The sequence below is a fragment of the Myxine glutinosa genome, chromosome 1 (genome assembly GCF_964187855.1).
Source record: "Myxine glutinosa chromosome 1, kmMyxGlut1.1, whole genome shotgun sequence".
Classification (NCBI taxonomy): Eukaryota; Metazoa; Chordata; class Myxini; order Myxiniformes; family Myxinidae; genus Myxine; species Myxine glutinosa.
The window spans coordinates 187,764,962-187,784,492 of NC_136261.1; the positions used below are offsets into that span (position 1 = coordinate 187,764,962).

General features: G+C 39.0%; 1 protein-coding gene across 4 annotated transcripts in view; it reads right to left on the minus strand.

Moving 5' to 3' along the window:
- The window catches only part of SPTBN5 (spectrin beta, non-erythrocytic 5), a 305,552-nt gene that overhangs the window by 140,436 nt on the left and 145,585 nt on the right, over positions 1–19,531 (minus strand). For all 4 annotated transcript variants that reach the window (XM_078781338.1, XM_078781331.1, XM_078781325.1 and 1 more), the window contains 2 exons: positions 16,759–16,904; positions 12,287–12,401 (listed from right to left, as the gene is read on the minus strand). In XM_078781338.1, the coding sequence (XP_078637464.1) occupies positions 12,287–12,401; positions 16,759–16,904 (261 nt within the window). The remainder of the gene's footprint in view (positions 1–12,286; positions 12,402–16,758; positions 16,905–19,531) is intronic.

The window sequence follows — 19,531 nt, forward strand, 5'->3', positions numbered from 1 at the left end:
TGTTGGAACTTGTTGTTGGAACTTGTTGGAACTTGTTGTTGCAACTTGCTGTTGGAACTTGCTGTTGGAACTTGTTGGAACTTGTTGTTGGAACTTGCTGTTGGAACTTGTTGGAACTTGTTGTTGCAACTTGCTGTTGGAACTTGCTGTTGGAACTTGTTGGAACTTGTTGTTGGAACTTGTTGTTGGAACTTGTTGTTGCAACTTGCTGTTGGAACTTGCTGTTGGAACTTGTTGTTGGAACTTGCTGTTGGAACTTGTTGGAACTTGTTGTTGGAACTTGTTGTTGGAACTTGTTGGAACTTGTTGTTGCAACTTGCTGTTGGAACTTGCTGTTGGAACTTGTTGGAACTTGTTGTTGGAACTTGCTGTTGGAACTTGTTGTTGCAACTTGCTGTTGGAACTTGCTGTTGGAACTTGTTGGAACTTGTTGTTGGAACTTGTTGTTGGAACTTGTTGTTGCAACTTGCTGTTGGAACTTGTTGTTGGAACTTGTTGGAACTTGTTGTTGCAACTTGCTGTTGGAACTTGCTGTTGGAACTTGTTGGAACTTGTTGTTGGAACTTGCTGTTGGAACTTGTTGGAACTTGTTGTTGGAACTTGCTGTTGGAACTTGTTGTTGGAACTTGTTGGAACTTGTTGTTGGAACTTGTTGTTGGAACTTGTTGGAACTTGTTGTTGCAACTTGCTGTTGGAACTTGCTGTTGGAACTTGTTGGAACTTGTTGTTGGAACTTGCTGTTGGAACTTGTTGTTGCAACTTGCTGTTGGAACTTGCTGTTGGAACTTGTTGGAACTTGTTGTTGGAACTTGCTGTTGGAACTTGTTGTTGGAAATTGTTGTTGGAACTTGTTGTTGGAACTTGTTGTTGAAACTTGCTGTTGGAACTTGTTGTTGGAACTTGCTGTTGGAACTTGTTGTTGGAACTTGCTGTTGGAACTTGCTGTTGGAACTTGTTGGAACTTGCTGTTGGAACTTGTTGGAACTTGCTGTTGGAACTTGTTGTTGGAACTTGTTGGAACTTGTTGTTGCAACTTGCTGTTGGAACTTGCTGTTGGAACTTGTTGGAACTTGTTGTTGGAACTTGTTGTTGGAACTTGTTGTTGCAACTTGCTGTTGGAACTTGCTGTTGGAACTTGTTGTTGGAACTTGCTGTTGGAACTTGTTGGAACTTGTTGTTGGAACTTGTTGTTGGAACTTGTTGCAACTTGTTGTTGCAACTTGCTGTTGGAACTTGCTGTTGGAACTTGTTGGAACTTGTTGTTGGAACTTGCTGTTGGAACTTGTTGTTGCAACTTGCTGTTGGAACTTGCTGTTGGAACTTGTTGGAACTTGTTGTTGGAACTTGCTGTTGGAACTTGTTGTTGGAACTTGTTGTTGGAACTTGTTGTTGAAACTTGCTGTTGGAACTTGTTGTTGGAACTTGCTGTTGGAACTTGTTGTTGGAACTTGCTGTTGGAACTTGTTGGAACTTGTTGTTGGAACTTGTTGTTGGAACTTGTTGTTGCAACTTGCTGTTGGAACTTGCTGTTGGAACTTGTTGTTGGAACTTGCTGTTGGAACTTGTTGGAACTTGTTGTTGGAACTTGTTGGAACTTGTTGTTGGAACTTGTTGGAACTTGTTGTTGCAACTTGCTGTTGGAACTTGCTGTTGGAACTTGTTGTTGAAACTTGCTGTTGGAACTTGTTGTTGAAACTTGCTGTTGGAACTTGTTGTTGGAACTTGCTGTTGGAACTTGCTGTTGGAACTTGTTGTTGGAACTTGTTGTTGGAACTTGTTGTTGGAACTTGTTGGAACTTGTTGTTGCAACTTGCTGTTGGAACTTGCTGTTGGAACTTGTTGGAACTTGTTGTTGGAACTTGTTGTTGGAACTTGTTGTTGGAACTTGTTGGAACTTGTTGTTGCAACTTGTTGGAACTTGTTGTTGCAACTTGCTGTTGGAACTTGCTGTTGGAACTTGTTGGAACTTGTTGTTGGAACTTGTTGTTGGAACTTGTTGTTGGAACTTGCTGTTGGAACTTGTTGTTGGAACTTGCTGTTGGAACTTGCTGTTGGAACTTGTTGTTGGAACTTGTTGTTGGAACTTGTTGTTGGAACTTGTTGGAACTTGTTGTTGCAACTTGCTGTTGGAACTTGTTGGAACTTGTTGTTGGAACTTGCTGTTGGAACTTGTTGTTGCAACTTGCTGTTGGAACTTGCTGTTGGAACTTGTTGGAACTTGTTGTTGGAACTTGCTGTTGGAACTTGTTGTTGGAACTTGTTGTTGGAACTTGTTGTTGAAACTTGCTGTTGGAACTTGTTGTTGGAACTTGCTGTTGGAACTTGTTGTTGGAACTTGCTGTTGGAACTTGTTGGAACTTGTTGTTGGAACTTGTTGTTGGAACTTGTTGTTGCAACTTGCTGTTGGAACTTGCTGTTGGAACTTGTTGTTGGAACTTGCTGTTGGAACTTGTTGGAACTTGTTGTTGGAACTTGTTGGAACTTGTTGTTGGAACTTGTTGGAACTTGTTGTTGCAACTTGCTGTTGGAACTTGCTGTTGGAACTTGTTGTTGAAACTTGCTGTTGGAACTTGTTGTTGAAACTTGCTGTTGGAACTTGTTGTTGGAACTTGCTGTTGGAACTTGCTGTTGGAACTTGTTGTTGGAACTTGTTGTTGGAACTTGTTGTTGGAACTTGTTGGAACTTGTTGTTGCAACTTGCTGTTGGAACTTGCTGTTGGAACTTGTTGGAACTTGTTGTTGGAACTTGTTGTTGGAACTTGTTGTTGGAACTTGTTGGAACTTGTTGTTGCAACTTGCTGTTGGAACTTGCTGTTGGAACTTGTTGGAACTTGTTGTTGGAACTTGTTGTTGGAACTTGTTGTTGGAACTTGCTGTTGGAACTTGTTGTTGGAACTTGCTGTTGGAACTTGCTGTTGGAACTTGTTGTTGGAACTTGTTGTTGGAACTTGTTGTTGGAACTTGTTGGAACTTGTTGTTGCAACTTGCTGTTGGAACTTGCTGTTGGAACTTGTTGGAACTTGTTGTTGGAACTTGTTGTTGGAACTTGTTGTTGGAACTTGCTGTTGGAACTTGTTGTTGGAACTTGTTGTTGGAACTTGTTGTTGGAATGAATGGGAACATTCAAATGTTGGGTTTTGCTAACATTTCCACAACGTCGCTACAACGTTTCACTTTCGTTGTTGCAACGTTTTGCTCCAACGTTTTGGGGACATTCGAATGTCAAGTGAATCGAATGAGAATTCAGGAATTATTTCATTATTAACGATTAATGAAGTACTTATTTAATTAATTACATTTCTTATTACATTACAGTAATTACATTACAGTAATTACCTGAGGTAATTACAGTAATTACAGTTCCGGTAATTACAGTAATTACAGTAATCATTACAGTAATTGCAGTAATCTTATTACAGTAATTACATTACATTAACTCAGGCACCTTTTGAGTAAGGAAGCTGATATTTGGACATGACACTGACCAAGTGATGTGGCTGTCAAGGAAAATATTGATTTATTGATTAATCATTTAATAAATTAACTCGTTGATTTATAAATGACTTATTTAATTAAAATTCCTGAGAGATACATCTTCGGATGAAATACTTGCAGATTGGTTATGCTATGAGCCAATTGATTAAGGAAAATATTTTGTGATGGCCATATTGGCAATTTTGTGGCCATATTCGTGGCAACTCAGTTAGTGCCACTGCACCTTTAAAATGCATCCCTGCGTTCATTTTTCGATCGATTGAGTTGAAATTTTGAACAATCGGATCTGGACTGTCGTTGTTAACGACTCTAGCACGCACTCGTCCAATCAGGATGGAGCGGTATGGTCCCCGGATCATCACTGCCCGCAGTTTTAATTAATTTTACTTTTTCTCTTGGTCATATAATTTTGAAGACATGCGTGTCATGATAGAGGAAATGTTTGTTCTGTTGAACGGAATAAATGTTGTTTATTTGTGTGGGAGTGTATTTTTGTGTATTTCTTGTGTATTTTGGATATATTTTCACGACTAATTCCAGTTAACATCCTGCAAAATTTGCTCGTTTGCTGGCCGAGTCGAAATTGCGTTGAGTTTCTATGGCATGCGCCATTAAAAGCGCTGTGTAATGGTTGAGCTCCTTTTATTTCGGTTTGGTCATGCGGATGAGCAAACAAAGTGACAAATGCTGCGGCTGGAGCAGTAGAAGCGATGTTTTTTAAATGGAAACGATGTAATGAGTAATTAAAAGTGGGAGGGGGCAACACCACGCATACCTCTTTTAAGGTGTGTATAAACCCTGGAATATTTCAGCAATCAATACAATGCTGAAACTATGTAAGTTAAGTTAATGAGTAATTTACTGAGTAATTTAATGAGTAATTTAATGAGTAATTTAATGAGTAATTTAACGAATAATTTAATGAGTAATTTAATGAGTAATTTAATGAGTAATTTAACGAATAATTTACTGAGTAATTTAATGAGTAATTTAATGAGTAATTTAATGAGTAATTTAACGAATAATTTAATGAGTAATTTAATGAGTAATTTAATGAGTAATTTAACGAATAATTTAATGAGTAATTTAATGAGTAATTTAACGAATAATTTAATGAGTAATTTAATGAGTAATTTAATGAGTAATTTAACGAATAATTTAATGAGTAATTTAATAAGTAATTTAATAAGTAATTTAATGAGGAATTAAAAGTGGGAGGGGGCAACACCACGCATACCTCTTTTAAGGTGTGTATAAACCCTGGAATAAACGTGGGAGGGGGCAACACCACGCATACCTCTTTTAAGGTATGTATAAACCCTGGAATATTTCAGCAATCAATACGATGCTGAAATGATGTAATTTACTGTGTAAGAGGGTCGACCTTGGGTTTGTTTGGGTTTGTTGTTTATTTTGTGGATGTGTATTTTTTGTGTATTTTGGATATATTTTCACGACTAATTCCAGTTAACATCCTGCAAAATTTGCTCGTTTTCTGGCTGAGTCGAAATTGCGTTGAGTTTCTATGGCATGCGCCATTAAAAGCGCTGTGTAATGGTTGAGCTCCCTTTATTTCGTTTTGGTCATGCGGATGAGCAAACAAAATGACGAATGCTGCGGCTGGAGCAGTGGAAGCGATTTTTGAATTGTTCAATGATTATTCGATATTGTTATGACTTATTGTCAATAGGTATACTGAGTGGCCATGAGGTAGCCTGTTGCTATGTACAGTTTTATTCTATTGTTGATTATACCACATAATTGTGGTGATAAAGGAAATGTTCGTTTTAAATAGATGATTATGATATGACCATGACTATAAAATCATGATGATTATTATGAATGATATCATAGGGTTCAAATGCAGAATGATTGCATGAACTTGGGAAAGAACTTTCAAGCCCTATGGGATAAATTGGGTGTTACAAGCAATGGAGCTTCAAAATTTAGCATGATTGAAGGAATTTTACAGTCTTATTTCAGTAGTTTTACGAAATTTAAATTGCCAAGAGATTTTGGGTACTATTAAAGAAAAAAAAAAATGATGAGATATTTTTTCCAATGAACTTTAATATCTGCCATCCATTTTGGCTGTCTCACGAATGAAGGATGAGTTGCCTTTAGTGGTTGCAAAGAAAATTTGTGGAGACCAGGCAAAATGGGGAAATATGTCAGATATGACCCTAGGACAGGACGGTGATTCATCAATTGACATGAGGTACGAACCAGAGGTGACGACCGATGAGTCGATCTCAGTCAATGGATGGACCTGTCCTGACATCATTGGGGAAAGGGCTTATGCAAGGAGTCATTCAAAATGATTAATTTGATTTATTGATGAATATTGATGAATTAATTGAAATTGAATAATTGATTGAATTGTTAATTGATTGAATCTAATTGATTGAATTTAATTGCATAAATTGAACTGAATAAATTGAATTGAATATATTGATTGTTTGATTGATGAAAATGCGGTCTCAAGAAAGAAGCTTTGATATATTTGCGAGATATTATCAATGTGGAGACAACCTGGGAAAATTGAGCAAGGTGGTGAGTTTATATACAGATATATATGTGCGGTTACCATTGTGTGATTTCCCCGTCAAACAGAGCGGACACCTGAGGATTCACCCATTTCATACTGACCCTCCGGCTCATCTGCAAATACTGATCTGTGAGATTGGATTGTGCAAAAGCCACAGCTGAGGGAGATTCTCTGGAAATCACCGTGTGAACAGGTGGAGAGATCCTTCCTGGAGGTACGAGTGAAGCTTTAGAGGAACCTGGAACAAGCTACAACACATCCAACGCTACTTTGATAAAAGGCAGAATGGGAAATGGAGCCTGCAAGAATACACAAGGACAACCAGAAATTCCACAAAAAGGTACTTGTACACATCATATGTACGACCGTTATGGTGCCGAAGCTATAAGACAGGTCGAGAATTGGTATTTGTGGACAAAGGGACATGATGAGGAGTTTCCAAGAGATGGTACATTCGAGCGAAGTCGATTGGAAAGATTGGAACAAAGATTGAAAGCCAGGAAGAGACAGAATCTAACGGTAGACTGGCTTGCATTCCATCTTTGGGATGGTGAATCCAGACAACGGGAACAGCAAGAACGGATAACGGATCTAGAACTTAAAATAAAAAGGATACAGGATACAGTGGAGGAGACAAATGCACAACTGCCCTCGAAATTAGGAACGAAAGTGACAGTTGTCCCATCAGATTTCCAGTTGTCTCCCCAAAAAGGACGGTACAGAGAATTTTTTCGTGTTTCAGGAGATAACGAGAGATTGCAGTGGCAACTCAGGGATGTAGAGATGCAGCCCAGCAATACAAGTGCACAGGCGCACAGATCAGACAACGACAGAAACCGGTGTTTCGAGTGTGGAAAGATGGGACATTGGAGAAGAAGATGTCCGTATGTCAACAGGAAGACAAGGTCATGGGGCAAACCAAGATCAAGGGTACCAGTGCTTACCGGTACCTCAGACAATGATTAGGCCTTCATTGCTGCAAATCCCAAATGATGATTGGCCTCAACAGATTCGATTACTGGACAAACATGAACAACTGTCAATGATTCTTGTGTCTGAAAAGTTTTCAGAGCAAGAATGATTCATTTTTCTTTTTGCTTGTTAACAAATTAATAATTAATTGATCAAATGCCAAAATTGGATCTTCTATTTTGGGCACAGCAATTTTAAATTTACAAAGTTTGGAACAATTGCGTTGCAATTGTTGGCAAACCAAGTAACAAGAGTCACATGATGATCAGGTGGGAATTTCGGACTATTGTTCCGCACGATTGATAGGTCAATGGTCGACTGACATGCAAATGGGTGTGTAGTCAAAATTTGGATAGATTATTGTGAAGGCAGAAAGGGTAATTTCAATTTGACATCATAAGGGTTTTCTAAGAATGGACTTTTGGTTTATTTGTCTATAAGCATTTTGAATTTGATTGACAAATTTTATGAAATTGAAATAAAATTGACACCCATCTGATCTGTAAATAATGGTTCCAACGCAAACAAATATGCATAATGCATGTGTGTGTGTGTTTTTGTGTATCAATCTTACAAGATTGTTGACACCGCCAGTGTGCCTGTCTGGAAATGGATAGTTATATGTGGATGGGATTGGGATATGTGGATGGGATTGAATATCCAGAGAATCCGTAAAATAAAATAGAAATATAATTTGATTATGAACATTATCTCTTTTGTCAAGGGAAATGGAATATAAAATTTTTTTTTTGATGTGCTGGGTTATGAGCAGCCATTAATTAATAGTAAAATTGTGAGTAATTTTGGGATTCCATTTTTGATAGAATGTATATGAGAATAACATCTATTTATGGATATGAGCTTCATAAAAGGAAATGAGGAAGTACAAAATCATCCAAATTTGGGAGAGGTCTTACACTGACTTCCCAGAATACTCTGCTCATGGATTTTATATATATAAACTTGAATTTTATCAGCATATAAATTGTGCTGTATGTATGGATGTGTTTTAGGCATAGATGATATGGGAAAAGAGTAAAGAAAATTTTGCTGGTTTGAACTATTGTGGGTTTTCAGTTCTGGAGTTTAAACAAAGTCACTGGTTAACAGATGAGAAAGGATAGTAAATAAATTATTCCCTGCTGGGCAAATTAAGTACGATATTACTAAGACTTATGAGAGCTATTGTTCCGCCTTACAGCAGTGGAAAATTATTGGAAAAAATTAGATCCAACATAATGAATCTATAAAAGAATGTGATAGGGATAATATCCTCAATTTGTACTAATTATTTGATTGTGGGTAAAGGAATTAAGTCATCGTAGTGGATTGTTAACAGCAGCCTGAAAATGTCCTGAGAGTGTGCATCCATGTAATCAGAAATCCCAGATTTGTTTTTGCAAACAACATTTTGGTAGAGGTCTTGTGTGGAACACTTCCTTGGTAGATAAAAACGGTACTGCATGCTGGCAGCCACTTTTGCGGCCAGTTAGGCCAAACAAATTGAGAGGAAATTGTAGTTAAATACGTAAGTTACACATGGCTATTTGTAAAAAAGGAAATTTGTTGAGATGGGAAACATTTTTTCGAAGGTTTATTAAGGTGTTATAATATGACATGTGGCAAGGCAAACTATTGGATGGGAAAATTAGATCTGGCTATAGAATAAATTTATTGACCCCTTGAAGTTAATCCTTCGAATCATTGTTTCACTGGCATTTTGTTCACATTGGAAATAGTTTGGTAGAGCTTTGGTTAAAACCTTTGGTTGCGGTATCTTGGAACGAATTGATAAACCATAGGAGATTGATAAGAATAGAAACAACTAGAATCCGGGCACTCGGTAGAGCGCATACCTTCGCCGCAGCTACTGTTCTGTACTTGGCATGGGAGTGTATGCGATGTGAAACTTTATGTGAAATGCGATCGATTTTTAAAAATCAGAATTTGAGCAAATCTGTTTCATTCGTCTGTTAATATGCCTCCCCGATTGACAAATCTGCAATTTGAATTTCATTTGAGGTTGAAATGATTGCGGGAGATCGCGTTATAGTGATGACGTCTTGGATGGACATCCTCTTCTTCAGTCGCTCATAACTTTGAGTGAAATACGATCGAGTTAAAAATAGTCAGAATTTGAGCAAATCTGTTTCATTCGTTTGTTAATATGCCTCATCTATTGTCAAATCTGCAATTATAATTTTTTTTGAGGTTGAAATGATCGCGGGAGATCGCGTTATAGTGATGACGTCCTGGATGGACATCTTCTTCTTCAGTCGCTCATAACTTTGAGTGAAATACGATCGAGTTAAAAAGTCAGAATTTGAGCAAATCTGTTTCCCAAAATCTAATCAAATGTGTCCCGTATAATAACCAATCATCCCACCAAATTTCATGCAATTCGGTTGAATACTTTTTGAGTTATGCGATTAACATACACACACACAGACATACAAATAAATACACAGCGATCAAAACATAACCTTCCGCTTTTGCGAAGGTAAATATGGACCCAAAATAGAAAGTTGGAGTCATGCCTCTCATTGCAAGCAAGCACATGGGGCTAAGGTGGACGATCCCACAGAAAATGAGGCTGCACCTAGCAGCCCAGCAGAACATTCAGTGGTAGAAAAATGATAGTCATGATTTACAGTCATTTGAATTACATTTTAACACCCCTTGCATTGATAAACATTACATTTTCAACATGTGATATTCCTACTTGGAATAGTGACATTTATTTGCCTACATGACATACAATTACCTGCTGATATTAATACAGCATGAGTGAAAAAATGTATCACAACTACACTCATGATCAGGGGATTGAGTTCAACCCCGGGAGATAGGGGGATCAGGGTAAGACAAATAATCTGATTATGTTACATATTAAGGGATTTTCTTTATTTACCTTTTAGGAAGCTTGTTAGTTTGGTATATAATGTTAAATGTCATCGACATATAACTATGTCATAGATATGAATATATACAAGGAGTAGCAGACTTGTTTGTTGGTTTAGTAGTTATATTGGCAATTGTTTTAGTGGTGGCTTGCTTGAAAGCCTTAGTGACGGTGTGTTTGAATAAGGTAACCAACAACACGATGATAACGCATGAAGTGACAAATGAGGAAAGAAATGTGGAACCAGAAAAGGAAGACTTTTATGGCGACATAAATACTGAGATTAAAAGACTAAATCAAGTGATGTTGCAAATGAATACAGTAGAATTAAGATAATGGCATAACGACAATGTTATGAGTTGTGTCAATTACAATATCAATGAACTCATATCACCACGAGTGACACACTGTTAGGAAAAAAAAAAAAAAGAGGGAAAAGAAAAAGTGGAGAGGAATTATGGTAATAATACATTATGCTTAATTTGTTGGTTTGGGAAAATTGTTGTTGGGAATTAGGTATTCCCGTGTGTGATTGTAATCATATACAATGCTATTCTTAGTTTAGTAATAAAATACATACCTGATTGAATATTATTTGTGTGACGCATATAAATGAATATAACTTTTTGTGTTAAGGAAAAACAACAAATTGTTGAATGTGAAACTGTCGGAAGATATACATGATTATGCTGATTTCATGGTAAGATGTACCCTATCTGATTCAGTGTGTGCGGAAAGCAGATTCAGATATGACTGAGCATAAGGATAAGACGAGATCACATTTTGGAGGGATTGCTAACGGAATTGGGAAGAAGAAAGAAAGAAAATTTGTGGCTAAAAAATGAAGTTAATCGTGGCATACACCCTCTTTCTCAAAGAATGATGAAGACATTCTCCCGTGTAACTTGGAGATGAATGCTTACCTTCACCAAGGAAATTTATGTGACCATTTGCCTGGATCACACTGCAACATATGAAAGAAAGGCGATCACTTACTCTTGTTCGAAGACTTCGAACATTCACCACATCAGAAGTTGCAGGACAACGACATTTTACCTGCAACCTCTGTGAAATGCGGGGACATATGTTATTACTTCACCAACGTCCGGGGAACCAGCATGGAGCTGCAAAAAACGGCTGTGCCCTTGTCACAACAGCTGTGCACGATTCTGCTGGATTGCTCCTGGTAAGGACCATGAATGACCTGAACACCATGGTCCCAACATCAGTGTGGATGCATCCGGCATCCCTGTTCCACATCTTGCTGGCCAATCATGGTTCACAGCAAAAAGTGGCAAGAATGCTACATGGAGAGAAGGGTCAGTCTATGACTCCGCAGTGTTACCACAACAGCGAAATCCTACACGAAGTAGTGCAGGAGCTATGAAGAGAAAATGCTTCATACCTGGATTCAAACACAAGTGATCAGCCCTTCCTTTCAAACAAAGTCAACATTTGTGTGGAGGCAAACGTTTTTTGCCAGATGGTGCAGATGCTGTACAAAACTTGAAAATGAAGTGAAATTGTTGTATCTTGGTGATGGTGAAGTGTTGTTTTGAAAATATATTTGTGATGCAAATGCAATAGATTGAACGATATGGAAGAAGTCAATGACCAACGAAATGTTTTGTGATTCTTGCAGGATGACGGTGTATGCCTAAGGGAATTTGATTACCAAAGAGATTGATTGTTTACTTATATTGATGTTTAGATTAATGGTTAATATAAACAAAAACAAAAAGATGAGGGAATTGTGGAAGTGTAACTCAGTGTAACATATTGATTGGCCCTGGTAACTTATTAATTAACCTGGTAACAAAGCAGATACATTTTATGTGTATGAACAATGTAATCTCTTGAAACACCTGGTCAAGGCCCCAGGCTAGAGCACCCCCCCCTGCTGTGATTTCCATTTACACAGCAGGAGGGGAGCGAGCTGATGCCAGGACTCGGTGCGATGCATGACCTCGGGACATTAGCGGAGAGGAGATTAAGTCCAGTTTGGCGATATAACGAGAGCAAACGTTGAGTAAAGTACACTTGTCCTCAGAAGCCCTGCCCGACGGAACGATGGAATGAACGAGAACTTGCTACGTGAAGCGCTGACCGAACGGGAGGGTCGGATGGAGAGAAGGACCAGCGAAAAGAGTTAACCTGATCCATTATATTATGCGGTATCATTTTGGTAATTGGATGAAGTGAATACAGTTTAATAAACTAGACCTTTGTAACCTGTGTCCGGTCTTTGGAGTCCTGTGAGTCCCCCAGTACAAATTCCCTGACAGTACTATTTAATGATAGTTGTTTTGGCTCCTTTTTAAACAGTAATAAATGCCGACCCTTTGATGACATTTATAGCATTCACACACCTGTATCTGGAGCAAAGCATCATCCAGGCTGCGCATGTAATTATGGGCTCCTTCAGCCTGTTGGAGCATTTCACCTCTTTTCTGCTCCAGTTCCGCCATATGGTCCCACATCTCCCTGTGCATGAGCACTCACTGTTAGCGCCTTCACATTTTGAGTCTTAAAAACCTTGCTACTCAAAACATTATAGCATAAAAATCCCTTGGCATAGCGGACATGTTCTGGGCACACTAATCAACTACATATGTTGGTCTCTTCGTTTGCAAAGTTACTTTTCTTTGATTAAGAAATGTACCAAGAGGGAGAATTGCTTTGCAATGCGAGTCCCCTACTGGTCCCAATGAATGTTCTTGTTCCAAGCACTCAGCAATTGCTACAGAACAAGTTGCAGTTTCTGTAACTTATCATAATAAAGCCATGTACCAGGTTTCAGTTCAATATGTTAAAATGTATGGGGAAAAAGTCTGGAAAACCACAGGTGGAACGGACAGACAGACGAAGCCCAAACCTATAGTACCCACAAGTCAAACCAGTAGGGGACTTATAATATCTAAGCTTTAATGGCAGTGGATGATGTGAGAGACTTTGGTTGTAAATCCCAAATTGTTTGCAATTGAGTCTAATGCCTGTTGTTGTTGTTGCCTGTAACACACACAAACAATATACACAATATATATGCACAGATATACACATACACACATATACACATATACACGTACAGACACACACATATATACACATACACACACACACGTCAAGTTGGGTCAATCGATTTTTTTATGTGGGCATAGGGAGTGTGGAGATTAGGCTGATGCAAACATGGTATTACATAGTGTGTGGATGGGAAGATAAGTGGGGGTGAAGAGTGAGGAGTGGTCCAAAAATAAAAATCCCAATCATCGATATGCAGTACATATATATTTTATTTGTAGTATACTGAACCACCACCTTTAGAGGCCATTTTTCCCCACAGAGCAGGGGTTGGCCTTTTTCGGGCACCGTGGTCCCCTTTTTGAAGCAATGTTTTGTGGCCGGATGCCCTTCCTGATGCCAACCCTGTTAGTCGCCTCTTGCGACATGCAGGAAATTACCGGTGAAATGGTACTCAATTTGCCGACCTCGGAAGGATGACAGGCTGAGTCAACCCCCCTGGCGTTAATTCAGCGATCGACCGGGATTTGAACCCAGGATCCTTGGATCCCAAGCCGGCACCCTAACCGCTAAACCAACACCAGGCTTACATGCTTTTCTTTCAATACATTTTAACCCTGGTGTTTATAAAAGCTAACACATTTATTTTGAGCCATACTAACGTCACATGGATAATTGTGAGGGATTCTCAAAAATATGACACCTGGGATGATGTTTCCTGCCAAAGGGTTTTAAGGCACTTGGCATATCATGTCTGTGCCTTATCCACCGCATATTCATTTAATCCGTCAATTTATTTATCTTACTCAATATACAATATATTTGGCCATCTTTACTCAATATATTTATCGTACTCATATACATATATTCTTGTAATAAATGTAATCCTATTCTTGTAATAAATGTAATCCTATTCTTGTAATAAAGGTAATCGAATCTAGCATCTATACCACCTTATAATCAATTTACACATTTCATGCATCAGCAATGTCGTGCAACTTTTTTGTATTAAATTAAATATTAAAGTGGATGTATAAAGCCTCCGTGTTATTTTACATTTTTCATCTGTTTAAACAATCCCTCAAAATACCACACCCCTTCCCCCATTTCTCTGTTTACTGCCACTCCGCAATTTTTGCCATTGAAGTGTGAATTACTGATAGTTTATTTCAAATAAGAATCCCCCATCTTGCATAGTTAGTCCTCTGCTTTAATATTGGAAACAAATACTTTCTGTTTTGGCCATGTATTAATAATTTCAGAGGATTATTTTGTCAGTGTGACATTAAATCACGGAGATAAAGTTTTGATGGTTATTTTATACAGGTGGGAAAGAGTGTGGACCAATGAGTACTGTGATATTTTCTTACAAAGCCTTCAGAAAGTATTCACACCCCTGATTTTTAATTTTTTTTCAAATTTTGCTGTGTTGCAGTTTAAATTTAAAATGGATTAAATTGAGATTTTTTTTGTCACTGATCTACACATAATACCCCATAATGTGAAAGTGGCTTTTTTTTTTTAGAAATTCTGACAAATAATTAAAATTTTCATCCAATTTACATACGTATTCAAACCCCTGGGTCAATACTTTGTAGAAGTGCCTTTGGCAGTGATTACAGCTTCAGGTCTTCTTGGGTTTGTCTGTATCAGCTTTGCACATCTGGATTTGGGGACTTTCTCCAATTCTTCCTTGAGGATTTGCTTAAACTTTGTGAAGTTGGATGGGGAGCGTCAGTGAACAGCAATCTTCAAGTCTTTCCACAGATTCTCAATGGGATCCAAGTCTGGGCTTTGGTTGGGTCACTCAATGACTTTCATGTTCTTGTTCTGAAGCCATTCCAGTGTTGTTTTGGCTGTATGCCTGGGGTCATTGTTCTGTTGGAACGAAATTCTTCACCATTGTCAAAGGTCTTTGGCCATCTGAAGCAGGTTCTCCTCAAGGATTTGCCTGTATTTGGCTCCATTCATGGTTCCCTGTATCCTTCTAAGTCTCCCAGTCCCTGCTGTTCAAAAGCATTCCCATAGTATGATGCTGCCACCACCATGCTTTACGGTAGGGGTGGCGTTAGATGGGTGATGGGCTATGTATGCTTGGTTTCCACCAGAAATAGCGTTTTGTATTCAGGCCAAAGAGTTCAATTTTCGTCACATCAGACCACGGAATATTTTGTCGCATGCTCTCAGTCTTTCACGTGCCTTTTTGCAAACTCCAGCTGTGCTGTCGTGTGCCTTTTTCTCAGGAGTGGCTTCCGTCTGGCCACTCTCCCATAAAGCCAAGATTTATGGAGTGCTACAGAGACTGTTGTCCTCCTGGCAGGTTCTCCCATCTCAGCCAAGGAACTGTGTAGTTCTGTCAGAGTTGTCATTGGGTTATTGGTCACCTCCTTGAACAAGGTCCTTCTTCTCCGGTTGCTCAGTTTGCTCGGACGGTCAGCCCTAGGGAGAGTCTGGGTAGTTCCACATTCTTTCCATTTCCTAATGATGGAGTTCATTCACTTTGCTCTTTGGAACTTTCAACTCTATTGATTGTTTTATACCCTTCCCTAGATCTATTCTTCCTCACAATTCTATGTTGGAGTTCTATGGACAGTTCCTTGGACTTCATGGTGGAGTTTCTGCTCTGACATGCACTGTCAACTGTGGGACCTTATATAGAAAGGTGTGTTTCTTTCTAAATCATGTCCAATCAATTTAATTGGCCACAGGTGGACTCAAATCAAGTTGTAAATACATTTCAAGGATGATAAAAGGAAATTGATGCACCTGAACTCAATTTGGAATTTCATAGCAAAGGGGTTGAATACTTATTAACTCAAGATATTTCAGCTTTTCATTTTTAATTTTGTAAAAAAAAAAAATTACAATGTGACATTATATGGGGTATTTTGTGTAGATCAGTGACCAAAATAAATCTCAATTTAATCCATTTTCAATTCAGGCTGTAACACAACAAAATGTGAAAAAGTCAAGGGGTGTGAATACTTTCTGAAGGCACTGTACATAATCAACAGATGACCACTTGGTCTGACACCATATCAAAGGACTATCTGCTTATTATGAATGAATGAATGAATGATCGTTTTAAGGCCATTTTCCCCGCTAGAGCGGGGTTAGCCTTGCGGGCCCCATGACAATCATGGTTCCCTGTTTGAGGCAATGTTTTTATGGCCGGATGCCCTTCCTGACGCCAACCCTTGGTCGCCTCTTACGATGCGCAGGGATACGGTGTACCTATTCTAAATCGGGGTACACACCGTGATCATTCATCCCAGCAAGCTGGTACTCAAAAAACAGGATTATGTACTCAAATATAAAAATTTAGGACACACAAAAAAAGCAGATTCAAAACAAGTCAACTTGTTTCCAGTCAACATTTCAGCAACTGGTTCATGCAAATAATTATTCATTGATACGATTGAAAAATGATGGTACGACAAACTGCAGTTAGTCAATGATGTGAAATGGCAATTGGTCTTTTGGTCAATGCTTTCATTTAACTAATGACTGCCATCCTTGAGCCAAGTTTTGTCAAATGGGTTGGCCTGTTTGATATTTCCATGTCACAATGTAGGTCATGAAAGCTGAGATAGATATAGGGGTTCATATTCCCTATCGTGTGTTATTTGTTTATTGCCTACGAATGATCTTGTAGTTAATGTAAAAGTACACTATAGGTCTCCATTCCTTATCCTTCATATCATTTACGTACAAGATCATCCATGAGACTTAGATCAATGCAAAAATGGATCTGTGAATAGTTAGGTCTGTGTAGCCACAATGTAGAGCCGAGTAGCTTCGAGTAGTGATGTAGTCATGAGACCTTAATTCCTTTTGCAGGGCGTATATCTCCTTGCGGCGGGTGTGACATTTCTGAAGCAACTCTTCAGCTTTCTTGTGGCATGTCACGAAGGCCTTCGTGCGAGCGTTGATGCCACTCTTTAGTTCAGTGAACCTCTTAAGGAGCATCTGTAGACAAAAGTTTTCAACAGAATCATGCTGGTTCCACCACCACAGTGTGATACAACATTACAGTGTTGCAAAAAATAAGCCTTTTCTCATGCCCAGTCTACAATTAGTTACTTGGCTTGACAAAACATCCTGAAGATCATTTTGTGGTATTTTAAAGAGGTGTTAAAACTTTTCAGGGACATATCTACATTTATTCAAAACAAATCCATCATGATGAGATTAATTTATGATTATTACATGAGTACAGTACAGAGAGATATATATATATATATATATATATATATATATATATATATATATATATATATATATATATATATATATATATATAAAAATATATGCCGTCTGTATATATATATATATATATATATATATATATATATATATATATATATATATATATATATATATATATATATATATATATATATATATATATATATATATATATATATATATATATATATATATATATATATATATACATACACAGACTTGGCATTTAATATGGAATATTTTTTTTGTGGGGGTGAACTTACTTTTCAAGATGTCTTAGAACCAAAAGTTCATTGGAATTATGTTGAAATTATTCTACATTTTGTTAATGTGACCTTTAAAAGAAACAAAAACCACATTTGACATTTCGAAACAAATAAATTGATCCTTGAAAGTGATGTAAACCGATATCGAACTCAATTCATGGACAGTACTGTGTTAAACTTCTGTACGTTTTCCAGAAGTATCTCTTTATTTTGCACATTAGCCAAAAAATTTTTTAACAAAACCAAAAGTTAAATTACGACTGGGATTACGGACAGTAAAATTACAGTTCAGTACTTCGTGTAACCCCCACGAGCATTCAGGAGAGCACGTACACGTCGAGGCATGCTGTTCACGAGATTTGCCAAGGTTTGGACAGGAATCGCTTGCCATGCAGTGACAATAGTCTGCTGCAATTCACGCACAGAGGTAGGCTGCTGGTCCAAGTTGTCGATTTGACGCGTTAATTCTGCCCACAAGTTCTCTATCGGATTCATATCCGGGGACATGGCAGGCCACTCCGTATGCTCTACACCACGGTCAGCAAGAAAGTGTTGGATCATGCGAGCACGATGAGGCCGTGCATTGTCATCTAGGAAGACAAAGTTTCCTCGAAAGGCTGCACGAGCAAATGGAAGCAATGTTTCTTCCAGAATGGCCCTGTACTTGAGCTGGTTCAGGTTTCCATTCAGAACAACCAGGTCAGTTTTGCCCCCTGCATGAAAAGCAGCCCAAACGGTCACCCCACCACCTCCAGCTTGGACTCTTGGCACTATACAATCTTTGTTGTAGGCTTCATGCACTTGTCTGTGCACTCGGTCGCGGCGATCTTGACGATAGACCAGAAATCTAGACTCGTCACTGAAGTTCACGTGATTCCAGTGTCCTGGCTGCCATTGACGGTGCTCTCTGGCCCACTGCAATCGGCGCTGGCAGTGTTGTCTGGTCATGCGTGGCTTTCTCAGGGGATGCCTAACACGATAGCCTGCTTGAACCAGTCGTTGGTTGACTAGCCTTCTGGATACAGGCACATTTGTCAGTTGCTGCCACTCAGCCCAAGCCGATTAGCAGATTTTTTTTTCTTTTTTCTTTTTTTTTTTTTTGTTTTTTTTTTTTGTTTGTTTTTTGTTTTTTGTTTTGTATACAAGATCGAGCCTCGTGAAAGAGCGAACATTAATCACACAGAAAGATAAACAGACACATAAAACAAATAACATCGGGAGCGGCAGACAAGATGGGGAGAGAGTGGGAAGGACACAAACACAACATTTGAGAGCAGGGACCGAGAGACATGGAGACATCGAGAGATCTGTGGGAGGGAGAGGGCTTTGGGGGGGACGCATGTGAAGGGGGGGAGGCATGTGAAGGGGGGGGGGGGTGGGAGAGGTATAAACATATGGACACTGCCAGGATTTCCAGGAAAGAAGTTGGAATTTCAAACAAGGTGGATCTGGGGTGAATTAGTGGGGGTAGAAAAGATCAAGGTGATGGATGGGGGAAGATAAGAGATGGTGGTGAACAGCTGTTTTAAAGACCTGGAGGGAGGAGAGGGATTGAAGGGAGTGTGGGAGTTTGTTCCACAGGCGGGAGAAAAGAGGAATGAAAGAGTGAAGGTGAGCAGAGAGCCGAGATTTCGGCAGTTTAACCATCAGAGGGTTGCTGGCAGATCTTGTGCGACCTGTAGGAATATTTGGGGGACAGAGCACAGAGAGAGCTGGGGGAGCAAGGCCGGAGAGGAGTCGGTAGAAGATAGAAAGGCCACCTACCTGCCTGCGGTGAGTGAGTGAAAGGCCCTCAGAGATAGCTTCATCGCGGGAGATTCCAATGATTTTGAAAGCTTTGGATTCAACAGCGTGAAGCCGAGCCAGGTGTGAGGCAGGAGCACCAGCCCATAGGGGAGAACAGTATTCCATTGAGCTGCGGATGAAAGCCTTGTATGTGGTGAGGAGCTCAGGTGTGCCGAGGAAGGACTTCGCACAACGGAGGATGCCCAGTCGGCGACTGGCTTTGGAGGCCAGCTTGGAAATGTGGTTTTCCCAAGAAAGATCATGGCAGATAGTGAGACCCAAAAGCTTGAGTGACAG